This window comes from Prenolepis imparis, unplaced genomic scaffold, assembly GCF_030444845.1.
Source record: "Prenolepis imparis isolate NDT839.2.m4 unplaced genomic scaffold, iyPreImpa1.0 SCAF_4, whole genome shotgun sequence".
NCBI classification, from domain to species: Eukaryota; Metazoa; Arthropoda; class Insecta; order Hymenoptera; family Formicidae; genus Prenolepis; species Prenolepis imparis.
Window position 1 is genome coordinate 17,392,309 of NW_028141162.1, and position 22,133 is coordinate 17,414,441.

The 22,133-nt window shown below is 26.2% G+C and overlaps 1 protein-coding gene across 1 annotated transcript; it reads right to left on the reverse strand.

Annotated features, from left to right (window-relative positions):
• Positions 1-18,542: 18,542 nt before the first annotated feature.
• LOC145935423 (uncharacterized) lies at positions 18,543-19,410 on the reverse strand. Its single transcript, XM_083036760.1, has 2 exons — positions 19,111-19,410; positions 18,543-18,837 (listed from the first exon to the last, which is right to left on the reverse strand). The coding sequence occupies exons 1-2, from the start codon at positions 19,358-19,360 to the stop codon at positions 18,689-18,691; spliced, it is 399 nt and encodes a 132-aa protein (XP_082892886.1). The 5' UTR covers positions 19,361-19,410; the 3' UTR covers positions 18,543-18,688.
• Positions 19,411-22,133: the final 2,723 nt, after the last annotated feature.

The following is a 22,133-nucleotide window of genomic DNA, read 5'->3' on the forward strand; positions in this document are numbered from 1 at the left end:
AAGCAGTGGTATCAACGCAGAGTACTAGACCAAGTCTCCTGGCCACGCTATGATAAATTATTAGTAAAATTATTTGTTGGCCACATTTATTTTTTAAGACCTGTACCAGAAATATAGAAATTAATTAGAAGGAAAGTATTTTCAAGATATAACAAACATATGAGTATGCTTACAGCATAAAATAGACCGTAATTATAATATATTTATAATCTATAATAACTCACATTATCTATACACAAGTTTTCTTTTGACTTTTGGCATTCTTGAAAGTTTAATAGTATATATTCATGAAGTGTGTTTATAATCTGCGTTCCTTCCATTTCGTCCCAATGATTATATTCAATATTGTTATTTTTCCAAGACGAAAAAGTTTCAACCGAGGTCGAAAATATTGAATGATTCGGGTATTTTTGTCTCAGGTAGTTTTGTATTTGTAGTACGATATTATCTAACAATGCTTGTACATTTTCATAAAACACATTTTCCCCGGGTTTAAACCATTTATTTGTCATAATAGTGGCAAGCCTTTCATAAAGCTGCTTTTCAGAAGGCAGCTTTACATAGTTTTTCCATTCCACTTCGGCCAATTGTTGTTTTATAAAAAGACATAATTTCATTTTGCAATATTTTTCGGTTAAATCGTCAGTTCTGAAAAATTGACATATTAATGCGCAATAGGTATGTATATTAATTAAAATTAATAGCACATAATTATATTAATTTATATTAAAAATCCTACCGTGCAGATTGTGTATACAAGCATTTAAACTCATCAATGAAGAAAGAGTGTGCTTCAGGCTTATTTATTATTTCATCAAGTTTATTTCTTAAACCTTTATTGAAATCAAATATGCATTCAAAATTTATGTAATTATTTATTAAACAGATATATCTATTATCATCAGACATACGTGGCTTATGATTATGTCTATAAATGATTTCAGTTATAAGTGTACATAATTGTTTATTACAATTTATGCCTGTTTTTATAAAGCTTAAGCCTATTTGTATATCGTTCTGTATCGCAGATGGCCATCTGAAATTGGATCAAAAAATTTTTTAAATAAATTTTAGAAAATTGTACTGAACAGGGCTGTTGCAACAGTAATGAATTTTCAATAAATTTTTTGAAATGCATAAATTTTCATAATATCAATTTTTTTTAAGACGGAAAATATAAAATATATAATATATTGAATTTTTAATTTTATATTAAGAATATATAATAGTAAATACAATGGACAAACCTGTATTTACGTTATACCTCATTATATACACTCGGCCAAAAAAAAAGAACCGGTACACTTAATATAATTTGTCGTTAAAAAACCGACTTTTTTCAAATTGAAATAACTCAGTGAAAAATTATCGTATCGAGTTCCGCCAAAGTGCATTTTAAAGAGAAAAGTTCGAATTTTCACGTGCTTTTTATCCTATTAAGTTACGTCAACTGATTCACGCCGTGCAATTCAGAAAAGTGGACCTTCTATTTATCAGTTTTGCAAGTTCTCACTCTGTCATTTGTCACTGCAAAACGGATTATTCCACGTAATCGGCACTAAAATTTTCTTAAACTACAGACTGCAAGCTTCATTTTCGTTTTTTAAACACCTCGATATCATAATTATTAATTGAGTTACAAATTCTTGAACTTTCACAATTTTTTACTACTTTTTAAGTGTACCGGTTTTTTTTTGACCGAGTGTAAGTTATGACATTATTTTATTTTTACATTCTATATTTAAGAACAGTATGTTTATAATTTAACAAATTAATTAAAAATAAAACTATAAAGTAAATAAATTAATAAAATTAAAAAAAATATATATACAGGGTGTCCCTTGAAGACAGGATCAACGTTTAAAGGTAGATTCCTCGGATTATTTGGAGACGATTTTTCCTCATACATTTTTGTAACTAAATCTTAAATAAAAATTCTTATCTCTATTAAAGTAAACTCTACTTGAAATTAATTGAAGAATGTAGTTTTGTTAATATTTTATTTCTACAAGGCTTAGTTTGTGAAAAACCCTTTATTATCAATCGCTTATAACTCGAAAATTATTGGTGCCTCGACATTTTCGCTAAGGAAAAATCGTCTTCAAATGATCCTAAGAATCTACCCTTAAGAATTCTTTACGGGACACTCTGTATATATATACCTATCCCTTTCTAAAAAGTGCATGGTAAGTCGATTCTCGAGAAAATCTCTAGTGCAATATTAAAAATCGATACTTTATTTCTGGCTGTTTAAAATTTTAAAATTCGATACTTTATTGCCGCGGACGATATATAACGCAAACTTTTATTATGTGTATTAAACGAAAAAATTGGTATGCTCAAATTTATTAGATATATAAATAATCTGCATATAATATACTATTTAAAAAAACACACAATTAATTTTTGGCTTTGTTTGTAATATTAAAAATCGATACTTTATTGCTGCGGACTTTATATAACGCAGACTTTTATTATGTATATTAAATGGAAAACTTTGTACGCTGTAATCTGTTTAATATAAAAGTAATCTGTATATAATATACTATTAAGAAAAACACACGAATTATTCAACGAAAAAATTGGTATGCTCAAATTTATTAGATATATAAGTAATCTGCATATAATATACTATTTAAAAAAACACACAATTAATTTTTGGCTTTGTTTGTAATATTAAAAATCGATACTTTATTACCGCGGACTTTATATAACGCAGACTTTTATTATGTGTATTAAACGAAAAAATTTGTACGCTGTAATCTGTTTGATATAAAAGTAATCTGTATATAATATACTATTAAGAAAAACACACGATTTATTTTTGGCTCTGTTTATAATATTAAAACTCGATACTTTATTGCCGCGGACTTTATATAACGCAGACTTTTATTATGTGTATTAAACGAAAAAATTGGTATGCTCAAATTTATTAGATATATAAGTAATCTGCATATAATATACTATTTAAAAAAAACACACAATTAATTTTTGGCTTTGTTTGTAATATTAAAAATCGAAACTTTATTGCCGCGGACTTTATATATCGCAGACTTCTATTATGTATATTAAACGAAAAACTTTGTACGCTGTAATCTGTTTGATATAAAAGTAATCTGTATATAATATACTATTTTAAAAAACACACGATTAATTTTGGGCTCTGTTTGTAATATTAAAAATCGATACTTTATTCCCGCGGACGCTATGTAACGCAGACTTTTATTATGTGTATTAAACGAAAAAATTCGTATGCTCAAATTTATTAGATATATAAGTAATCTGCATATAATATACTATTAAAAAAAACGCACAATTAATTTTTGACTCTGTTTAAAATTTTTAAAAGCGATACTTTATTGCCACGGACGATATATAACGCAGAGTTTTATTATGTGTATTAAACGAAAAAATTTGTACGCTGTAATGTGTTTGAGAGAGATATAAAATTAATCTGTATATAATATACTATTTAAAAAAACGCACAATTAATATTTGGCTCTGTTTAAAATTTTAAAATTCGATACTTTATTGCCGCGGACGATATACCGGGTGAGGCAATAATTATTAGCACCTTAAATATCTTTATAAATATTGATTTTAGACAAAAATGTTTCAAACAAAAGTTGTTGGGTTTCGAGGGGGACATAACATCATAATCAAGAATTGCCCTTGAGTGGCGTTTTTCGAGATCATTTGAAGGTCATTTATGTTTTTTTAAATGCTATTATCTAAATTTTTTTATTTAAATCGATTCCCCGCAATATTCACTATAAAAAGTTATAAAGGCAACATGACCAAAAAATAAATAGTTTACGAGATATTCTATAAATTAATGCAAGCATGTCAAACACGCGGCCCGCGGGCCGCATGCAGTTCGCCAACAAAAAGACTGCGACCCACCGAGACTTTTTAAAAATCTTTCGAAAGAAATATTAATTAATTATTTTTAAGTAAATAATATATTAAATTGTAATTTTTTTATTTTTTATTACAGTTTCTACTTTTTTATTTTTTATAAAAAAAGTCGTAAAATATTTTTCTATGGGGAACTCTAAAGGACATGGTCTACAAAGAAGAACCAACTACACTTCAAGACATGCAACAACGGATTATTGCAGTCTGTGCGTCAATAAATTAACATTAAACATTATTAAAAAAGCAAGCCACTCAGTGATTGGAAGAATCCAGCGTTGTATTAATAATGATAGTCGTCACTTCAAACATCTTTTATAAATATTTTATTTAATATGAATTTGTACTTTTTATCATTCCATTTAATATGAATTTGTACTTTTTATCAGTTGATATGCATATGTACTTTTTGTCGTTCTTTTTATTGCTTTTAATTTTGTTCAAAGATCTTGTGTTATAAGTTCTAAACTTGCTTTGAACTCCTCTATCATATGTATGTATGAGTATTATGGGTAAAAATATATAATGAAGATGTATGTAGGTAATTTGCAACTAGCAGCTACATACATATTTTTTCTTAAAGACAACAATGTATTTTCTTGACATCAATTAATTTTTTTCTTATTTTGTGCATAAAAGAATGGAGATAAGATCGACGAAAAATGAATATTTTACAAGATATTTTATAGTTTATGTAAAATTATGTAACATTAAGACATGTCAAACTCGTTTTGCATTACGGACCACATGATCTATTTTATGTTAAACTTAGGGCCACATGTTTTCAATGTTCAAAAATAAATAAAATACGATTTTTAAAATTATTATATTCAATGTTTCAATATTATACCTACCTACATAGTCTTTTTTACATCTTATGTTACTTTATATAAGTTAAAAATAATTTACGACTTTTTTTATAAAAAAATAAAAATAGAAACTGTAATGGAAAAAATAAAAAAACTACAATTTAATATATTATTTACTTAAAAATAATTAATTAATATTTTTTTCGAAAGATTTTCAAAAAGTCTCGTTGGGTCGCAGTCCTTTTGTTAGCGAACTGCATGCGGCCCGCGGGCCGCGTGTTTAACATGTGTTGAGAAATTCAAAACCTCATTCTGGTTTTCGGTCGTGCACATAACAATCAAGTTCGAGGCAAGTTGAGATTCTACGCGCGAGATAAGTTTCTATCAGAAATCACTGATTTTAGTTTATACGATAGAGTCGTCAATATCAAAATTGTAGGACGAAATTACAGCCCGTTTTGCACTTGAACCGAGAGAACACTCTTTCTCGAGTAGAACTTGTCTCGCGATCGATAGCAATAGAAAATTAATCTTCTCTTGAGTCGTACTGATATAAACGAACAACGTTCGGATATGATTTTGCACAATCACTTCAATTCGATAGCTTACAAGTTTACTTGAGAGCGGCGATCGAAGAACTGAGATTCGGAAGGTCGATCTCGATGTAGGAATAATACCGCAGAAACTCGGATCGTAAATACCGGATAACGCACCGTGATAACTCAAGGCCGCGAACCAGTGAGCACAATAAACGCGAGCGAGAGAATCCAAGAGGTATAGCGCGAGTGATCGAGAAGATTTTCAATAACATGCTTGCATTAATTTATAAAATATCTCGTAAACTATTCATTTTTCGTCGATCTTATCTCAATTCTTTTATGCACAAAATAAGAAAAAAATTAATTGGTGTCAAGAATACAAAAGGCTAAAAATACAAAAGGAACAAGTCAGGTAGAGTAAATCACCAATCGAAAGGGTCCTTTACCTGGCTCTGTCATTCGTTTTTTGGTGAATCTTTATGAGATATTTGTCTTTAAAGTTAAATATTGAGAAGTATTTTTCTTAAATATCTCTCATATCACTCTATAGATTTGAATAATTTGTAATAATTATTTTTATATTATGTAAAGGTCTTGAAAATAGCGTGATAATTTCTTGATTCAAATCGGAGAGTCAAGGGCGCATTAATCTTTAATGCCCGTTTCCTCCAACGTGGTTCAGTTCAGCGTTCAACTGAACTGCGTTCAACTTTGATCGCAGTTTAATCTTCGATCAACTTGTTTTTCTTTTATAATAATTAATTAATATTTTTTTCGAAAGATTTTTAAAAAGTCTCGGTGGGTCGCAGTCTTTTTGTTGGCGAACTGCATGCGGCCGCGTGTTTGACATGCTTGCATTAATTTATAGAATATCTCGTAAACTATTCATTTTTTGGCCATGTTGCACTTATAACTTTTTATAGTGAATATTGCGGGGAATCAATTTATATAAAAAAATTTAGATAATTTTATTTAAAAAAACATAAATGACCTTCAAATGATCTTGGAAAACGCCACTCAAGGGCAATTCTTGATTACGATGTTATGTCCCCCTCGAAACCCTACAACTTTTGTTTGAAACATTTTTGTCTAAAATCAATATTTATAAAAATATTTAAGGTGCTAATAATAATTGCCTCACCCGGTATAACGCAAACTTTTATTATGTTTATTAAACGAAAAAATTTGTAGGCTCAAATTTATTAGAGATATATAAGTAATCTGCATATAATATACTATTAAAAAAAACACATGATTAATTTTTGGCTCTGTTTATAATATTTAAAATCGATACTTCATTGTCGCGGACGCTATATAACGCAGAATTATATTATGTGTATTAAACGAAAAAATTTGTATGCTATTAGATATATAAGTAATCTGTAAAAAAAATATTAATTACAGATGATTTCTGTCAAAAATTATTATAATCGAAGATAAGCCATTATAACATATTATTTTCAACATATTACTATATTTTATAATATTTTTAACATATTATTATTTAAAAATTTAATTAGCAAATTAACGCTTTATCAATATTTTTTGACAGAAATCAGCTGTTTAAAGCGTTAATTCGTTAAAATTTTAAAATAATATGTTATAAAAATTAAATATATAAAATTATATATTTTAAATAATATGTATATTATATTACTTTAAACTCTATTAATGTTTTTAACAGTTATCAACTGATTTCTGTCAAAAAATATTAATCAAGTTAAAACAAACTTTATATTATTTTTTTGAAAAATTCATTCTTTTTATCATAAAATCGAAGAATAGCGCGCGCACAGCGGGCGCTTGTATTGTTCTAGTATATAATTAAAATGAATAGAAAAAGAGCTAATGAAAGCGAAAGTGTAAGAACGAAGATGCGAGCAGTTACTTAAAAAAATTTTAATTAGAAAAGAATATAAATTTAACTAAATTTAATTGCATTAGTTAAAGTGAATTTCAAATTGAACAATTGGAGGAAATGTTTATAAGATTACTGCTCGCACATATTATCTCTTCTGCATCTTGTTTCATCGTACTCGTATTTTCCTATTCATTTTTATATTGATTTTATTAGACTCTTTTTATCTGTTTTATATTATATTATATTTTCAATATTTTCTCTATTTATTTTTTATTCTTATAAAATATAGTTTTTGCAGAAGTGATACATTGCGTCATGTAATAGATTAATGAAAAAATAATAAATTACAAAATATTTACAAGCAGAGAGAGTTACCTTTGAGAACACTTTTGCATCAAAGCGTTATATTTGACTGCTGATGGGAATTTCTTGTAATGGCATCTCAAATTAATGATATCCTCAATATCATTGTAATCGGTGTTGACCGTTTCGTTGTGTGAGCACGAGGCTATCGCGTCCATCATGAATAATGCAATAAAACACAAAAGAATTTAAATTAAGTCGATGATCACACCAACTATATTCGCGTATAAATTAATAAATAATTCTTTTTTAGCAACACCAATCTTCTGTAATATTATTCTTATATGTTTTTTTCTTAACTGCCGATCACGGAGAAAGCACAAGTAGATGTTTTATGGGCAAAGGTCTTCCACATTCTGGTTAAATTTATACACTAAAGTTTTTGAACGAAAAAAATGGTTCCTATTATATATATAATTGCTTTTGTATAAGTTTGGAAGACTAAAGATACAAAAGGAACAGGTCAGGTAGAGTAAATCACCAATCGAAAGGGTCCTTTACCTGGCTCTGTCATTCGTTTTTTGGTGAATCTTTATGAGATATTTGTCTTTAAAGTTAAATATTGAGAAGTATTTTTCTTAAATATCTTTCATATCACCCTATAGATTTGAATAATTTGTAATAATTATTTTTATATTATGTAAAGGTCTTGAAAATAGCGTGATAATTTCTTGATTCAAATCGGAGAGTCAAGGGCGCATTAATCTTTAATGCCCGTTTCCTCCAACGTGGTTCAGTTCAGCGTTCAACTGAACTGCGTTCAACTTTGATCGCAGTTTAATCTTCGATCAAGTTGTTTTGCTTTCCACCAACATTACTTTCGTTACGATCAACTGAACGTATACCTTATGCGTGCTAACTCAAACTATATTTGTATCGAATGATGTGATTGGTGCAGCATATAGTTAAGGGGAGAATTTTGTTTAACTTGCTAAAAATAGCTTTTGTGAATTTTTTATAAAACAATTTCATGGATCTGTTTGAAACTTTTATAGTATTTTATTAAATTTTTAAGAAAGTAAAAAAAGTAATTTAAAAGTAATTTAAAAATTTCTTATATGTATATTCGTAGACTTCTAATTGATGAAATAAATGAATAAGTAAAAAAAATTACTAAATTGATAAAAATTAAATTACAAAATAAAAATAATTAAATACACATTTCAGATTATAATAAAAAATATTATTTTAAGCTTTAAATGATTAGTTGATTAGTTGTGATGGAAATGTGTTAAAAATATTTGTAATTTTAACAAGTAAATATAAGTTGTAAAGTAAAAGAAATGGACAGTAATTAATAATTATTTTGTGAAGAAATCAAAATATATTAATGAAATGCACGTAGAAATTTTCTAATAAAAATCAAAATACGATAAAAATTGTCCTTAACGAAATTGCTTATTTGATCTGAGGCAGCTTGATTGTTCACATGAAATGGTGTTTTCTCTCGATTGCATTGGTAAACCAATTGTCATGTTTATTCTGCTGCGAGGAGAGGAGAAAAATTAATCCAAATATAATATTAAAGTCAGCATTTATAGACGGATCTCTAACATTGAAAATTGTCTTAAAGTCTGTAACCGGATAAGATGGTAAAAAGTGTCCCCGTGCGAAATTATTTTTTTAAAAGTATTTGCACAATACTTCTAAATTAAAAGGAAAAGTTTTTTAACGGTTCATAACCCTTTCCTACATAGCAAAAACGTGTTTTTTTAAATTTAATTTTTTTAACGTGTTTATGCTTATTCTTGATATAAATTTTATAAGTAAGAATTCTTGATATAAAAGATATGTTAATAAGAAAAAATGTTATTTGTTTAAAAAAATTTTTTTTTTGAATTGTTTTACTGAATTGTTTAAATTTTAAATAATTTCTTAAATTAAAAAATGCGATTTTCACAAGGTTCCTATAGAGGTGGCGCCTTGAAAAAATTCTCGAATATTTCTTTCAAAAAAATGATAATTTATGCAATTTATTCAGAATTTTCTGATTAGTGCAAAATATTAAAAAAAGTTAAAAACTTGGTGGAACGCAAAATGTCATTGATCGGAGTTTAAACTCGGTTTAAATTTTGAACCATGTTGGAGGAATCGGGCATAAATCTTCTAACATAACTTTTTACAAAATATTTTTTTTATTTTTAAGTATTTTTTAAATTATCTACATCTTTCTCTTAAAAAAAGATATTCATGTTTTGTTTCGAAAAAAGTTGATTTTCTGCAAATAGTCTTCATTTTATTACTTTTTCTGCTTTTGTGGTTCTTTTCAGTGGCCTGGACAGTCTTTTCGTTTATTCAACTGATTCTCTAAGCCGGCTTTTGTCGGCAAAACCCAGCTTTTTCAAAATATATGACATCGGTTGATGCCTTTGATAAATACGTCTTTTAACTTGGCTAAATTGAAAACGTCCTTTCCTCTGAAGTCTCCTCCGCTCGTTTCCACTCGAATTCGTAACTATGAAATCCTTAGCAAAATCAAAGAGCCCGGACAGGCTGCTCATTTCTTCAACTGGTTCTCCAGAAAAGTCTCCTTTGTCGTATTCCCTTGAGAAATTTGTGGAATTTTCAAGGTGTACAGATTATTCTTTATTGTTAATTCCTCGTGGTCTAAAGCCCGCTTGTCGGCAAAGCTCAGCTTCTTGCAACTCTGACATCGGTTGATGTCTTTTGTCCTTGAAATACGTCTTTTAACTTGGCTGAATTAAATTTTCCTGTAAAGTCTTCTTCGCCGCTCGAATTCGCAATCGAACTCCTTAGCAAAAAGAGCTGCTTGAGGCATCTCGCAAAATCCGTTTTAAATTCATCCCAATCGTATCTCAGCACTACGAATAATTTTCGAGTTGTTATTTTCCACGATCGTTTTTTGTACTCTTCTGGTATATACCATAATTTTTTAGAAAACATATTTTTTTATTTTTAAGTATTTATTTTAGATTTTCTACATTTTCCTAAATACTCCCTGCCAGACCAGCCTACTTGAAGAGTAAATAGATCATATAAAACTCGTCAGAAATAATGGGGCTTATTCAGACTTTCTTTAATGAATTTGTAGTATTAAATTATTATTATTTTTTTTTTTTTTAAGAAAAATTGTTGACGGAGATTGGTATTTATTGTAACTTTTTAAATATTCATAGATTATATATTTTTCTATTAAAAATTTAGTTACATTAAAGAGAAAAAGAATTTAATTAATATTATCAAAAAATTTTAAAATTTGCAGTTATTAAGGTTACAATAATTATAGTCACCTCTACTTTCTTTTTTGAAAAATTTCATTTTGTTAAGAAGTTTTTTTATTTTTATTCGTTAATTTTTTATATTATAGATAAAGTAAGATTTTTTAAATTAAATTATCTTTTGATCTTTATAAGATTAAAACATATAATGGTATTTAACTATAAAATAGAAAAAAATACTAACAAATAAGATTTTTTGAACTTACAAATTTTCAAGATTCTAAAAAATATTAATTTTTAAATATTTATGATTGATTACTTTGATGAGATTCATAACATATTTCATATAATTGACAAGTCTTTTAAAAATATAATTTGATGCAAAGAATATATGAAAGAATAATAATGCTAGGAATATATGAAAGAATAGTATTGTTAGGAAAGATAATCTTTCTTACTTAGGGATAGTAAATTAGTTTTTTGTGCATTTTTTTTTTTAGATTTCTTTCGGATGAAAGGGATTTGATGCGCCTTCAACCTCGTCTTTAGGTTATATGACACAGAGTCTCTATTCCTTTTTCTTCTTAAAAAATTCTTTTTTTCTTAAATTATTTTCTTAATTTTTCTAATTTTTCTTTTTTTTTTTTGTTTAATGTACCTAGATTTATTTGAAAAAAGTTTCTTTGCTTTTTGTGTACTTAGATAATTTACAACTAAATCAACAAAACTTATTTAATGCTGTAAAATTTATTTAACTTAAGTTATAATAAATAAATATGATTTTTTAAAACGACCAATAGAGCCAATAGAGTATTAAGTTATAATATTAATAATAAACTAAATTTTATTATACATATATTTTTGAACAATGAAGGGAAATCGAAATAAATTTGTAAAAATTGTAAATTTTAAAATAATACAGTTTAATATAGAACTGAGAAAATACATACTTTACTGACTTTATTCACACTTCTTTACAATTTTTTTGGATATAGTCTTTGACAGAGGGAAATTTAATTATCTTATTAAGGGGCATACTTTATTAATGTACTACGCTCTCTTCACTTTGCCAATTTAGATTTTGCACAAACCATATAAATATTACATATATATGCCGCAGACCGAGTTGAAAACAAAATTATATGTTTTAAAATTCTCGCGGCACACTGGTGGTGAAAATTGCTGCCTTAATGTATGGACCTCATCGAGTCATGGGATACCTGGAACAACAATGACAATAAAAATTATTTACATTGATTTATGACTGTTTCTCCGGCGATCGCTCGCTCGAAAGACAGTTAAACACAACAAATATTCTGACGAATGTGATTTCAACTAAGGCACATAAGGAATGTATAACAAAGAAAGAAAGAAGAAAGAACATAAGAAAAAACATATATATGATTAACTTTTAGACATAATGCTCTGGAGAGCTTTAATAAATTTAATATTAATAAAAATGCATATTTTTACCAAAAAAATAAGGTTTTTTTAAAAAAGGTAAAAAAAAAGGGCGCCAAGTTTACACGCCATGTGAAAAAGTGTAATACAAAAACAATGTTTTTGAATTATTGTAAAAAAACTTACCATTGTATTTTTAACAATGATGTTCCATCTGCATAATTAAAACGACTTAGGCAAGGATTAAAATGACGAACAAAAACTTGGCGTGCCGTTGAATCCATTGTGCCATAATAGTATGTAGCAATCCTTTCAAAAAGCTGTTCTTTATAGAAGGCAGTTCTTCATAGCTTATCCATTTCCTTCTCACCAAAGATTGCCTCATAAAGTGAAATAATTTTGTATTGCAATGTTTTTCGGTTAGATATCGAACCCAGTTCTTCTGAAAAATTGACATATTAATTATGCAATAAATACATTAATCTATAAAGTTTTTATCATATAATTTATATTAGTTGTGAGAATCATAGCGTGGAGATTGTGCAAGCAAGTTTTTAAGCTCGTCAATGAAAAAAGAATATATTATAAAATTTTTCAGGTTTATTTATTTCACGAAAGAATAAATATTAATTTAAATCATATATGTATATATACATTTATGTACGCATTTATATATATATACATTTATGTACGCATTTATATATATATATATATACATTTATGTACACATTTATATATATATAAATATATATATATATATATATATACATTTATGTGCGCATTTATATATATATACATTTATGAGCGCATTTATATATACATATATACATTTATGTACATATTTATATATATATACATTTATGTACTTATTTATATTTTTATTGCATTTGTATTTAGATTATTTTAAGCATATCAATCATATTATTTCCAATATTAATCAGCTGATTTCTGTCAAAAAATATTAATAAAGCGTTAATTAAATTTTAAAATAATATTATGTCATAAAAATTAAAATAATAATATATTTTAAATAAAATGTTAAAGTACTTTAAACTAATATTTTTTGATAGAAATCAGCTGATTAAAACGTTAATTTGTTAATTAAATTTTAAAATAATAATATGTAATAAAAATTATAAAATAATATGTTTTAAATAAAATGTTCTAGTATTTTAAACTCGATTAATTTCTTTTGACTGTTATCAGCTGATTTCTGTCAAAAAATATTAATCGAGTTTAAAGTACTATAACATTTTATTTAATACATATTATTATTTTATAATTTTTATTACATACTATTATTTAAAAATTTAATTAGCAAATTAACGCTTTATTAATATTTTCTGATAAAAATCAGCTGATTAAAGCATCAATTTGCATATTAAATTTTTAAATAATATTATGTTATAAAAATTGAAATAATAGTATGTTTTAAGTAAAATGTTATAATACTTTATCCTCGATTAATATTTTTTGACAGAAAACAGCTGATAACTGTTAAAAATATTAACAAAGTTTAAAGTAGCTAATTTCTATAAAAAAATATTAATAAATACTTTTGTCAATAAAATCATATCTCGACGTTATGATTATCTCGATTATCAAAAGATTCTTATAGAAAATTCTATTTTGTTTGCACTTCTGTTTTAGATTTAAATACTGAATTTTTATGTATTGCATAATTAACTAATATATATTTTTTATGTGTTGATTGCAATACATTCATAAAAATATGTGAATTAATTATGCAATGCATAAAAATTCATTACTAAAATCTTTAACAGAAAACAAAAAAAATAGAATTATCTACAACAATCTTTCGTTCAAAATAACTGCGCTTCTATCAGATTCGTACATCTGTACATACACATCCATCACGCTGCACGTCTCGCGCGAGACTGACCGTAAGCACAGTATAACTGTGCCGTAAGACTCTGAGCAGCGGTATCGCCAAACGCAGCCCACACGTCCACCACCCTGCGCGTCTCGCGCGAAACTGATTCTCGAGACGTTGCGATTGCGAGATTGATCGTCAGTCTCGCGCGAGACGCGCAGCGTGATGGACGTGTGTTGTACAGACGCACGAATCTAATAGAAGGGCAGATATTTTGATCGAAAGATTCTTGTAGAAAATTCTATTTTTTTTATTCTCTGTTAAAGATATAAATAATAAATATTTATGCATTGCATAATTAATTCACATATTTTTATGCATGCATTGCAATCAATACATAAAGAAGTATATATTAATTAATTATGCAATGCATAAAAATTTAGTATTCAAATCTAAAACAGAAAGTGCGAGCAAAGAAATAAAATTTTCTATAAGACTATTTTGATAATCGAGATAATCACAACGTCGAGACTAATTACGATTTTATGGACGAGAAGATTTATTAATATTTTTTTATAGAAATTAGCTACTTTAAACTCGGTTATTATTTTTGACAGTTATCAGCTGATTTCTGTCAAAAAATATTAAAGGATAAAGTATTATAAACATTACTACTTTAATTTTTATAACATATTATTACTCTGAAATTTAATTAGCAAATGAATGCTTTAGTAATATTTTTTGACAGAAATCAGCTGATTAAAGCGCCAATTTGTGAATTAAATTTTTAAATAATATATTTAAAAAATTAAAATAATAATTTGTTTAAAATAATATGTTATGATATTTTAAACTCGATTAATGTTTTTTGACAGTTATCAGTGGATTCTGTCCAAAAAATATTATTATTTTAATAATTATTTTTTTTAATATAAAATCGAAGAATGGCGCGCGCTTGTGTTGTTCTAGTATTTAAAAAAAATTCATTTAATTAACAATTTTAAAGGCTCTTGACATTATTAAATATATACTTAAAATAAATAAATAAGTCTTGGCATTGTACCAAGTAAAATTCGTGCCCCGTGCACAATTATCTAGTTATAGCGAAAAATTAATTTTTACTACAAACGACGCATCGACATCCGCGTTCGGCTTTTATAGCCATTTATTTCAAGTATAAATTTAATTAAATTTAATTGTATTAATTAAAGTGAATTTAAAATTGCAGGAAATGTTTCTAAGATAACTGCTCACTCTTTCTTTTCTTTTCTGCGTTGTGTCTCTTTTATTAGTCCGTTTTCTTACTCACTTTTATATTGATTTTTAGAGTCTTTTTATTTATTTGTTTTATGTTATATTTTATTTCTAATATTTTTTATTTATTTTATTTCTATAAAATACGTTTTTTGCAGAAGTGATACATTACGAGATAGGTTAATGAAAGAAAATTACAAAATATTTGTGAACAAAGAGAAAGTTACCTATGAGAAAATTTTTTTTCTCGATGCTTATATTTGGCTGCCTCTCGGAATTTCTTGCACACGCATCTGAAATTATTGATATCCTCAATGGTGATATCACTGTAGCCAAGAATGATGTCCATGATCTCGTCAGGTAAGCACATTAAAAAAGTTTAAATTAAGTCGATCGCATCAAACTATTCGCGTATAATTAATTTTCTGCTTTTAGAAGTATATTAATCTATTGCAATATACTATTATTATTTGCTCTGTTCATATAAACCGATTGCAGAGAGCACAAAGTGTGCGCTTTATGCGTAACCGTTTTCCGCACTCTGCCTACTTTGCCTGAAATTCTAAAACTAAAAGAATTTTCTCCCACCATAACTTATTATGTGATTTGGCAACTATATAGAAGAAAAGGGCCTTTACACAGTTCACATTAAACCGTGATGCCCGAAAATTCTTTTTACCTGACTGTTTCAGACGTTCGCTCAGTGGTCCTTCTTTCTATAACGCATCTTTATGGAAATAGATGTCTTTAAAATTTGAGTATTTTTTTCTTAAATATTTTTTATATCACTCTGTAGATTTTAATAAATTGTAATAATTATTTATATATTAAGTAAAGTTTTTGAAAATAGCGTGATAAATTTCTCGATATCTGATCGAAGAGTCAGGGTCGCATTATCTTTAAATCTTCTAACATAACTTTTTACAAAATATCTTTTTTATTTTTAAATATTTTTTAAAATCTCTACATCTTTCTTTTAAAAAAAGATATTCTTGTTTTATTTCCAAAAAGGTTGATTTTCTGCAAATAATCTTCATTCTATCATTTTTTCTGCTTTTGTTGTTCTCCTCGGGCTTATTCAGATTTTCTTTAACGAATTTGTAGTATTGAATTATTATTATTGAATTATTATTTTTATTTTTTAGAAAAATCATTGATGCAGGTTGGTATTTATTGTAACTTCTAAAGTTTATTTTATAAATTATATATTTTTTCCATTAAAAATTAAGTTATATTAAAGAGAAAAAGAATTTTTTAAAAATTAATATTATCAAAAAATTTTAAATATTGCAGCTATTAAGGTTACAATAATTACAGTCGCCTCTATTTTCTTCTTTGAGAAAATTTATTTTGTTAAAAAATTTTTTTATTTTTATCCGTTAATTATTTATAATTGACAGAGTAAGACTTAATTAAATTATCTGTTTGATCTTTATAAGATTAAAACATATTTATTCTTACTTATTAACTCATGCTATTAACATTTTATTATATTTTTGCATCTAGTACAAATAATAATTCTTCATAAACGAGAGATGAAAGAAAATAGAAATAATTTTGCAAATTAATGCAGTATTATTACCGAACTAAGAAAATACATACCTTACTGACTTTTTTCACTCTTCTTTAGGATTTCCTCGGAGAGAGTCCTCGATAGAATCTCAATTTTCTTATTAAAATTTCTCTTTCATCGATTATATTTCTTTTGTTACAACAAAACATTCGTACTTCGAAGGCGATCAATATCGGCTAATTCTTGAAGTATTTCGAAATCTTTATTCAAGATTGAGTAAAATTATCCAGATTAAACGAGATGATTGGTATTAATCGAGAATAAATAAGGAAAGACGTGTGAGCGGAATAAAACGGAGCACACTTTAGTCCATGATCGGCTATTATGATAGTGTTGTCTTTCAGATGGCTTGTCAAGATCTATTGATTGCACACACGCACAAATCGATTTGACAAATCGAGAATTGAAGGTTCTTCTTGTGAAAGGAGAGCGGATTTATTGAGAGATGTTTTATTTTGTAATTCAAAAATGTTGAAATTAATGTAAACGTATTTGTTCCTAAACAAAGATATGCATTTTTATTTATATTAAGCTTATATATCTTAAAAAATACAAATTTATACAATAACAGAAATAGATTTTAGCAAGATAAATACACCTCGTATATAAAATTTTATCGTATTATTAATATCGTATTATTTACTATGAATTTAAATGAAGATTGATATTAATGTTTTGAATAAAAATGTATAGGTATTTTTGTTCAGGAACTAGTAAGTTTATACATTCGATATATGCCACCTTAGTGCTGGTATATATAGAATTATTTTTATAAAAATTATTAAGTATTTAATTTTAATTTTAATTTATATTATATTAATATGAAATAATATTAATAATTTAATTAATAAAATTAAAGTGTATGTCTAGTTGTTTTGGTCTAGTTTACAATAAATTATTCATGACAGAGAAAAAGTTTGCTTCTCTGACATTCATTTTGATGTAGCTATAGATTTATTTGAAAAAACTGCTTCATTTTCTGTGCATTTAGATAATTTACAACTAAATCAACAGATAACTATAAAACTTATTTAACTCATGGTATTAACTACATTTTATTATATTTTTGCATCTAGAACAGATAATTATTCTTCCTGAACGATGAAAGAAAATAGAAATAAATTTACAAATTAATGCAGTATTATTACAGAACTGAGAAAATACATACCTTATTGATTTAGTCACTCTTTATTACGATTTTTTTTGGAGAGAATCCTTGATAGAATCTTAATTATCTTATTGAAATTTCTTTTTTACCAAATATATTTCCATCGTTGCAAAAAAAAAATTCGTAACTTTGAAGGCGATTGACATCGATAAATTTTTTAATTATATCGTAATCTATACTCAAGATTAAATTATCCAGATTAAGCGAAATAAGCGATATCAATCGGGAATAATAATTAAGAGAAGACGTGTGAACAGAATGAAAAATGTTTAGCGAAGAAATGGAACACATTTTAGTCAATATAGTTGGCTATCACGATAAAGTCGTATTTCAGATGTCTCATGAAAATCTGTTGATTGCACACACGCATAAATTGATTTGACAAATCGACAATTTTGATGGTTCTTCTCGTGAAAGAAAAGCGTCAGATTTATTGGGTTGTAAATTTCTTTTTATTTTAATTATAAAAATTTTTGAAATTAAAAATACATATAAACATATGGATTCCTGAAGAAAAATACGCATTTTTTATTAAACTTTTATCTTAAAAATACAAATTTATACAATGTCTTAAGTATGTCAAACTGATTATTATAACAGCACAATGTAACTGTAAAATTAATAATAATCGTACATATTTGCAAAATGTAATTTAAAAAAAATTCTATTTATTTTGCGTTGCAATTTTTTGAGAAGCTTGCACAAACGCACATACACAAATATACACATGTACACACATATATTTACGTATGCACAATGGGGAGTACATAATAAAATTTATATTATTAATTTTTAGATATTGTTGGCGGTTACAGCAGCATCATGAGGGTAAACCCTTGCCAGTGTTTTATTTGGTTCGTAATGCGTGCCATCAAAGTTAGAAAAATAGCGACCTATTTCGCTATTATTGATCCATTTGGGCGTTGTTAAAGATATAGTGTCTGAAATAAAAATGCAAATAAAAAATTAATTTATTTATAATAACTAAAATAAACGAAATATAAAATAAAATAAGATAATAAAATAAAAATAAAATAAATGAAAAAAACTATATTAAAAAGAAAAACAAAATAAAATGCAAATATATAACTAATATATAACAAAGTAAGAAATATATAGAACAAAGTAAAATATTAATTTATATTGTGTACGGAAAGATGAGCTCGCAGAATAAACAAATATAATTTTAAATAAAGACTTAATGATATTCATACCTTCTGGCACATAACACATTGCATTATTTTCAACAAGAATTATGTAATTTGTTTGTCGCTTTGTAAAACTTTCATTACAACAGTGAATTAACGGCATTGCACATGTGTCTATATGTGTAAGATGTAATTTATCATAGCTCAAGCTCTCTGTGAAGAAGCGACATTTAATATATTTATCTCCTGGTCGACACCATCCAACAATCACACCGGTACAACTATTTTTACGTTCATCGCTATGTTCTACGATCATTCCTACCGCAAATTTTACATTCTTCGGTCTTATATTTAACTGTTCTGTTTTTTTGAAGCAAAGATGGACCTGGAAAGTGTAAGATTAGATTTTAAATAATTTTTCTTGTCAATTAATTTCTCAATAGATTCTTATAGCACATTAAATTACAGTATTATAATTTTTATGTAATTGTACATGTTATCATAGAAATTACTATTATTACTATTAAACTTAAGAGAAATTACTATTATTATTATATATTAATATGCAGCATATATACTGCTAACTATATATATAGTACATACTCTTCTTATTGGCCATCTATAGCCAATGTTATGCGGATTAAGTCTAGAAAGCTTATTATAGTATATCACACTACAAAATATGTCTATCAATGTTGTCCATATCTGAAAAAAAGGATTAAACATGAGCAAATATTAAACGTGAACAAAGCTTTAACTACAAACAAAAACGATAGATTGTATAATTCTTTAAGCCTATATACATATAGAGCATGTTTCGTTGACTCATATCGTTCCCTTTATCCTTACAAGCATATTAATTAGTGCGTTAAAATTAATAGAAATCATATATGAGTAATTGCCTACCTGATTGGCAGTTACTATATCGTTAGAGTAAATTGACCCTTTGTTATTTAATTTTATTAGAGTTAATTTAGGTATTTTAATCAATATATCCAATCTTTTAAAAGTTTCGTCAAAACATCTCATATTTTGTGAACGAAAGTCACTGTGAACAATAAGAAATTATGTATTTAAGCGTGTATATGATAAGAATAATACCGAAAGGTTTATATATATATATATATATATATATATATATATATATAAATAAGACCAAATGTAATATTACACTTACTAATTCGATTTCCAACATATATTAAATTTATTTATGTTGCCCCGACATTGCAATATAACGCAACGTAAACCAAGTCTCCTGGCCACGCTGTGAAATATTATTACTAAAATTATTCCATAACCATATTTATTTTTCAAGACCTATATCAGAAATTACAATATAGAAATTAATTATAGAAAATATTTTTAAGATCTAATAAACATATAGGCATGCTCACAGTTTATAATTTGCCATAATTATAATATATTTATATAATAACTCACATAATCTATACACATGTATTCCAAATTATTGTCCAAATTATTTGATTCGCATGATTTAAAGTTTAAGTTTAATATATATTTCTGAAGTATATCCATAATCTGTGTTCCTTCTGTTTCGTCCCAATAATTTTCATCGAAATTGTTGTTTTCCCAATAGGAAAAAGTTTCAGCAGATGTCGAGAATATCGAATGATCGGGATGTTTTTTTTTAAGACAATTTAATACCCCTTGTGCGATATTATTTAATGACGCTTGTACGGACGAGTAAAAAACATTCTTTTCGGGTTGAATCCATTGCGCCATAATAGTAGCAATCCTTTCAAAAAGCTGTTCTTCACAAGGCAGTTTTTCATAGCTTATCCATTTCCTTCTCACCAAAGATTTCCTTATAAAGTAAAGTAATTTTGTAATGCAATGTCTCTCGTATAGATCGAACTGATTTATTCTGAAAAATTACATATTAACTGTGTAATAAGTACATAATTCTATGAAGTTTTTATCACTATAATTTATATTAGTTGCGAGAATCTTACCGTGGAATTTGTGCAAGCAAGTTTCTAAGCTCGTCAATAAGAAATAAATTTATTATAATATTTTCAGATTTATTTATTTGATGAAAGAATAAATTATCATTTATATCATATATGGATGGCAATTGTATATAATTATCAATTAAATTACTGTAATATTGATCATCAGGATGATTAATATTATGACTCGGCTCATAAGGTCTATCAATTAATTGAGACACTAATTTTGGTAATTGTACCGCATATAGTTTGCCTGTTTTTATAAAATTTAAGTCTTTTTTATCTTTCTGTTCGTTTTCTTCAGATACTTTTTGTTTATTTTCTTTAAACTGCTTGTCGTAAAATTTTTTCGCAGATGACCATCTAAAATTGGATCAAAAAATTTTTTATTAAACTTTTGAAAATTGTATTAAACAGTGCTGTTGCAACAATGAATTACCAATAAATTTTTCGAAATGCTTAATATTTTCAAAATATTCGTCATAATATCAATTTTTATATTTTTAGATAGAAAATATAAAATATATTATCTCTTAAATTTTTAATTCTACACTAAGAATATACAATAGTAAATACAATGGACAAAGCAGTATTTACGTTACCTTATTATATAACTATAACATTATTTTATTATTAGATTTTATTTATAAAAGAGTATGTTTGTGGTTTACCAAATTAATTAAAAGTAAAAGTAAAGTAAAATAAATAAGTAAAATGAGTAAGTAAAATAAAATAATAAAATAAAAATAATAAAATAGTCAAATAAAGTAATTAAATTAATGCAATAAAAATGCAAATTTGCTCATTTTTAAAACATTAGAACAACACAACAACAATCACAAAGAACAAATGCGCGCTATCCTTCGGTTTTATATTAAAAAGAATGATGTTATTAAAAAAATAACATTTTTTGACAGAATCAGTTGATAACTGTCAAAAAATGTTAATCGAGTTTAAAGTACCATAACATATTATTTATAACATATTATTATTTTAATTTTTAAAATATATTATTATTTAAAAATTTAATTAGCAAATTAACGCTTTAATTAGCTGATATATGTCAAAAAATATTATTAAATCATTAATTTGCTAATTAAATTTCAAAGTAATAACATA

Bases quoted from the DNA above. Each gene is read 5' to 3' on its own strand.
- LOC145935423 (XM_083036760.1), bottom strand. From the start codon at position 19,360: ATGATCGTAGAACATAGCGATGAACGTAAAAATAGTTGTACCGGTGTG. The intron at 18,838-19,110 runs GTATGAATATCA...TTTTTATTTCAG, and splicing joins AATGTGTTATGTGCCAGAAG to ACACTATATCTTTAACAACG.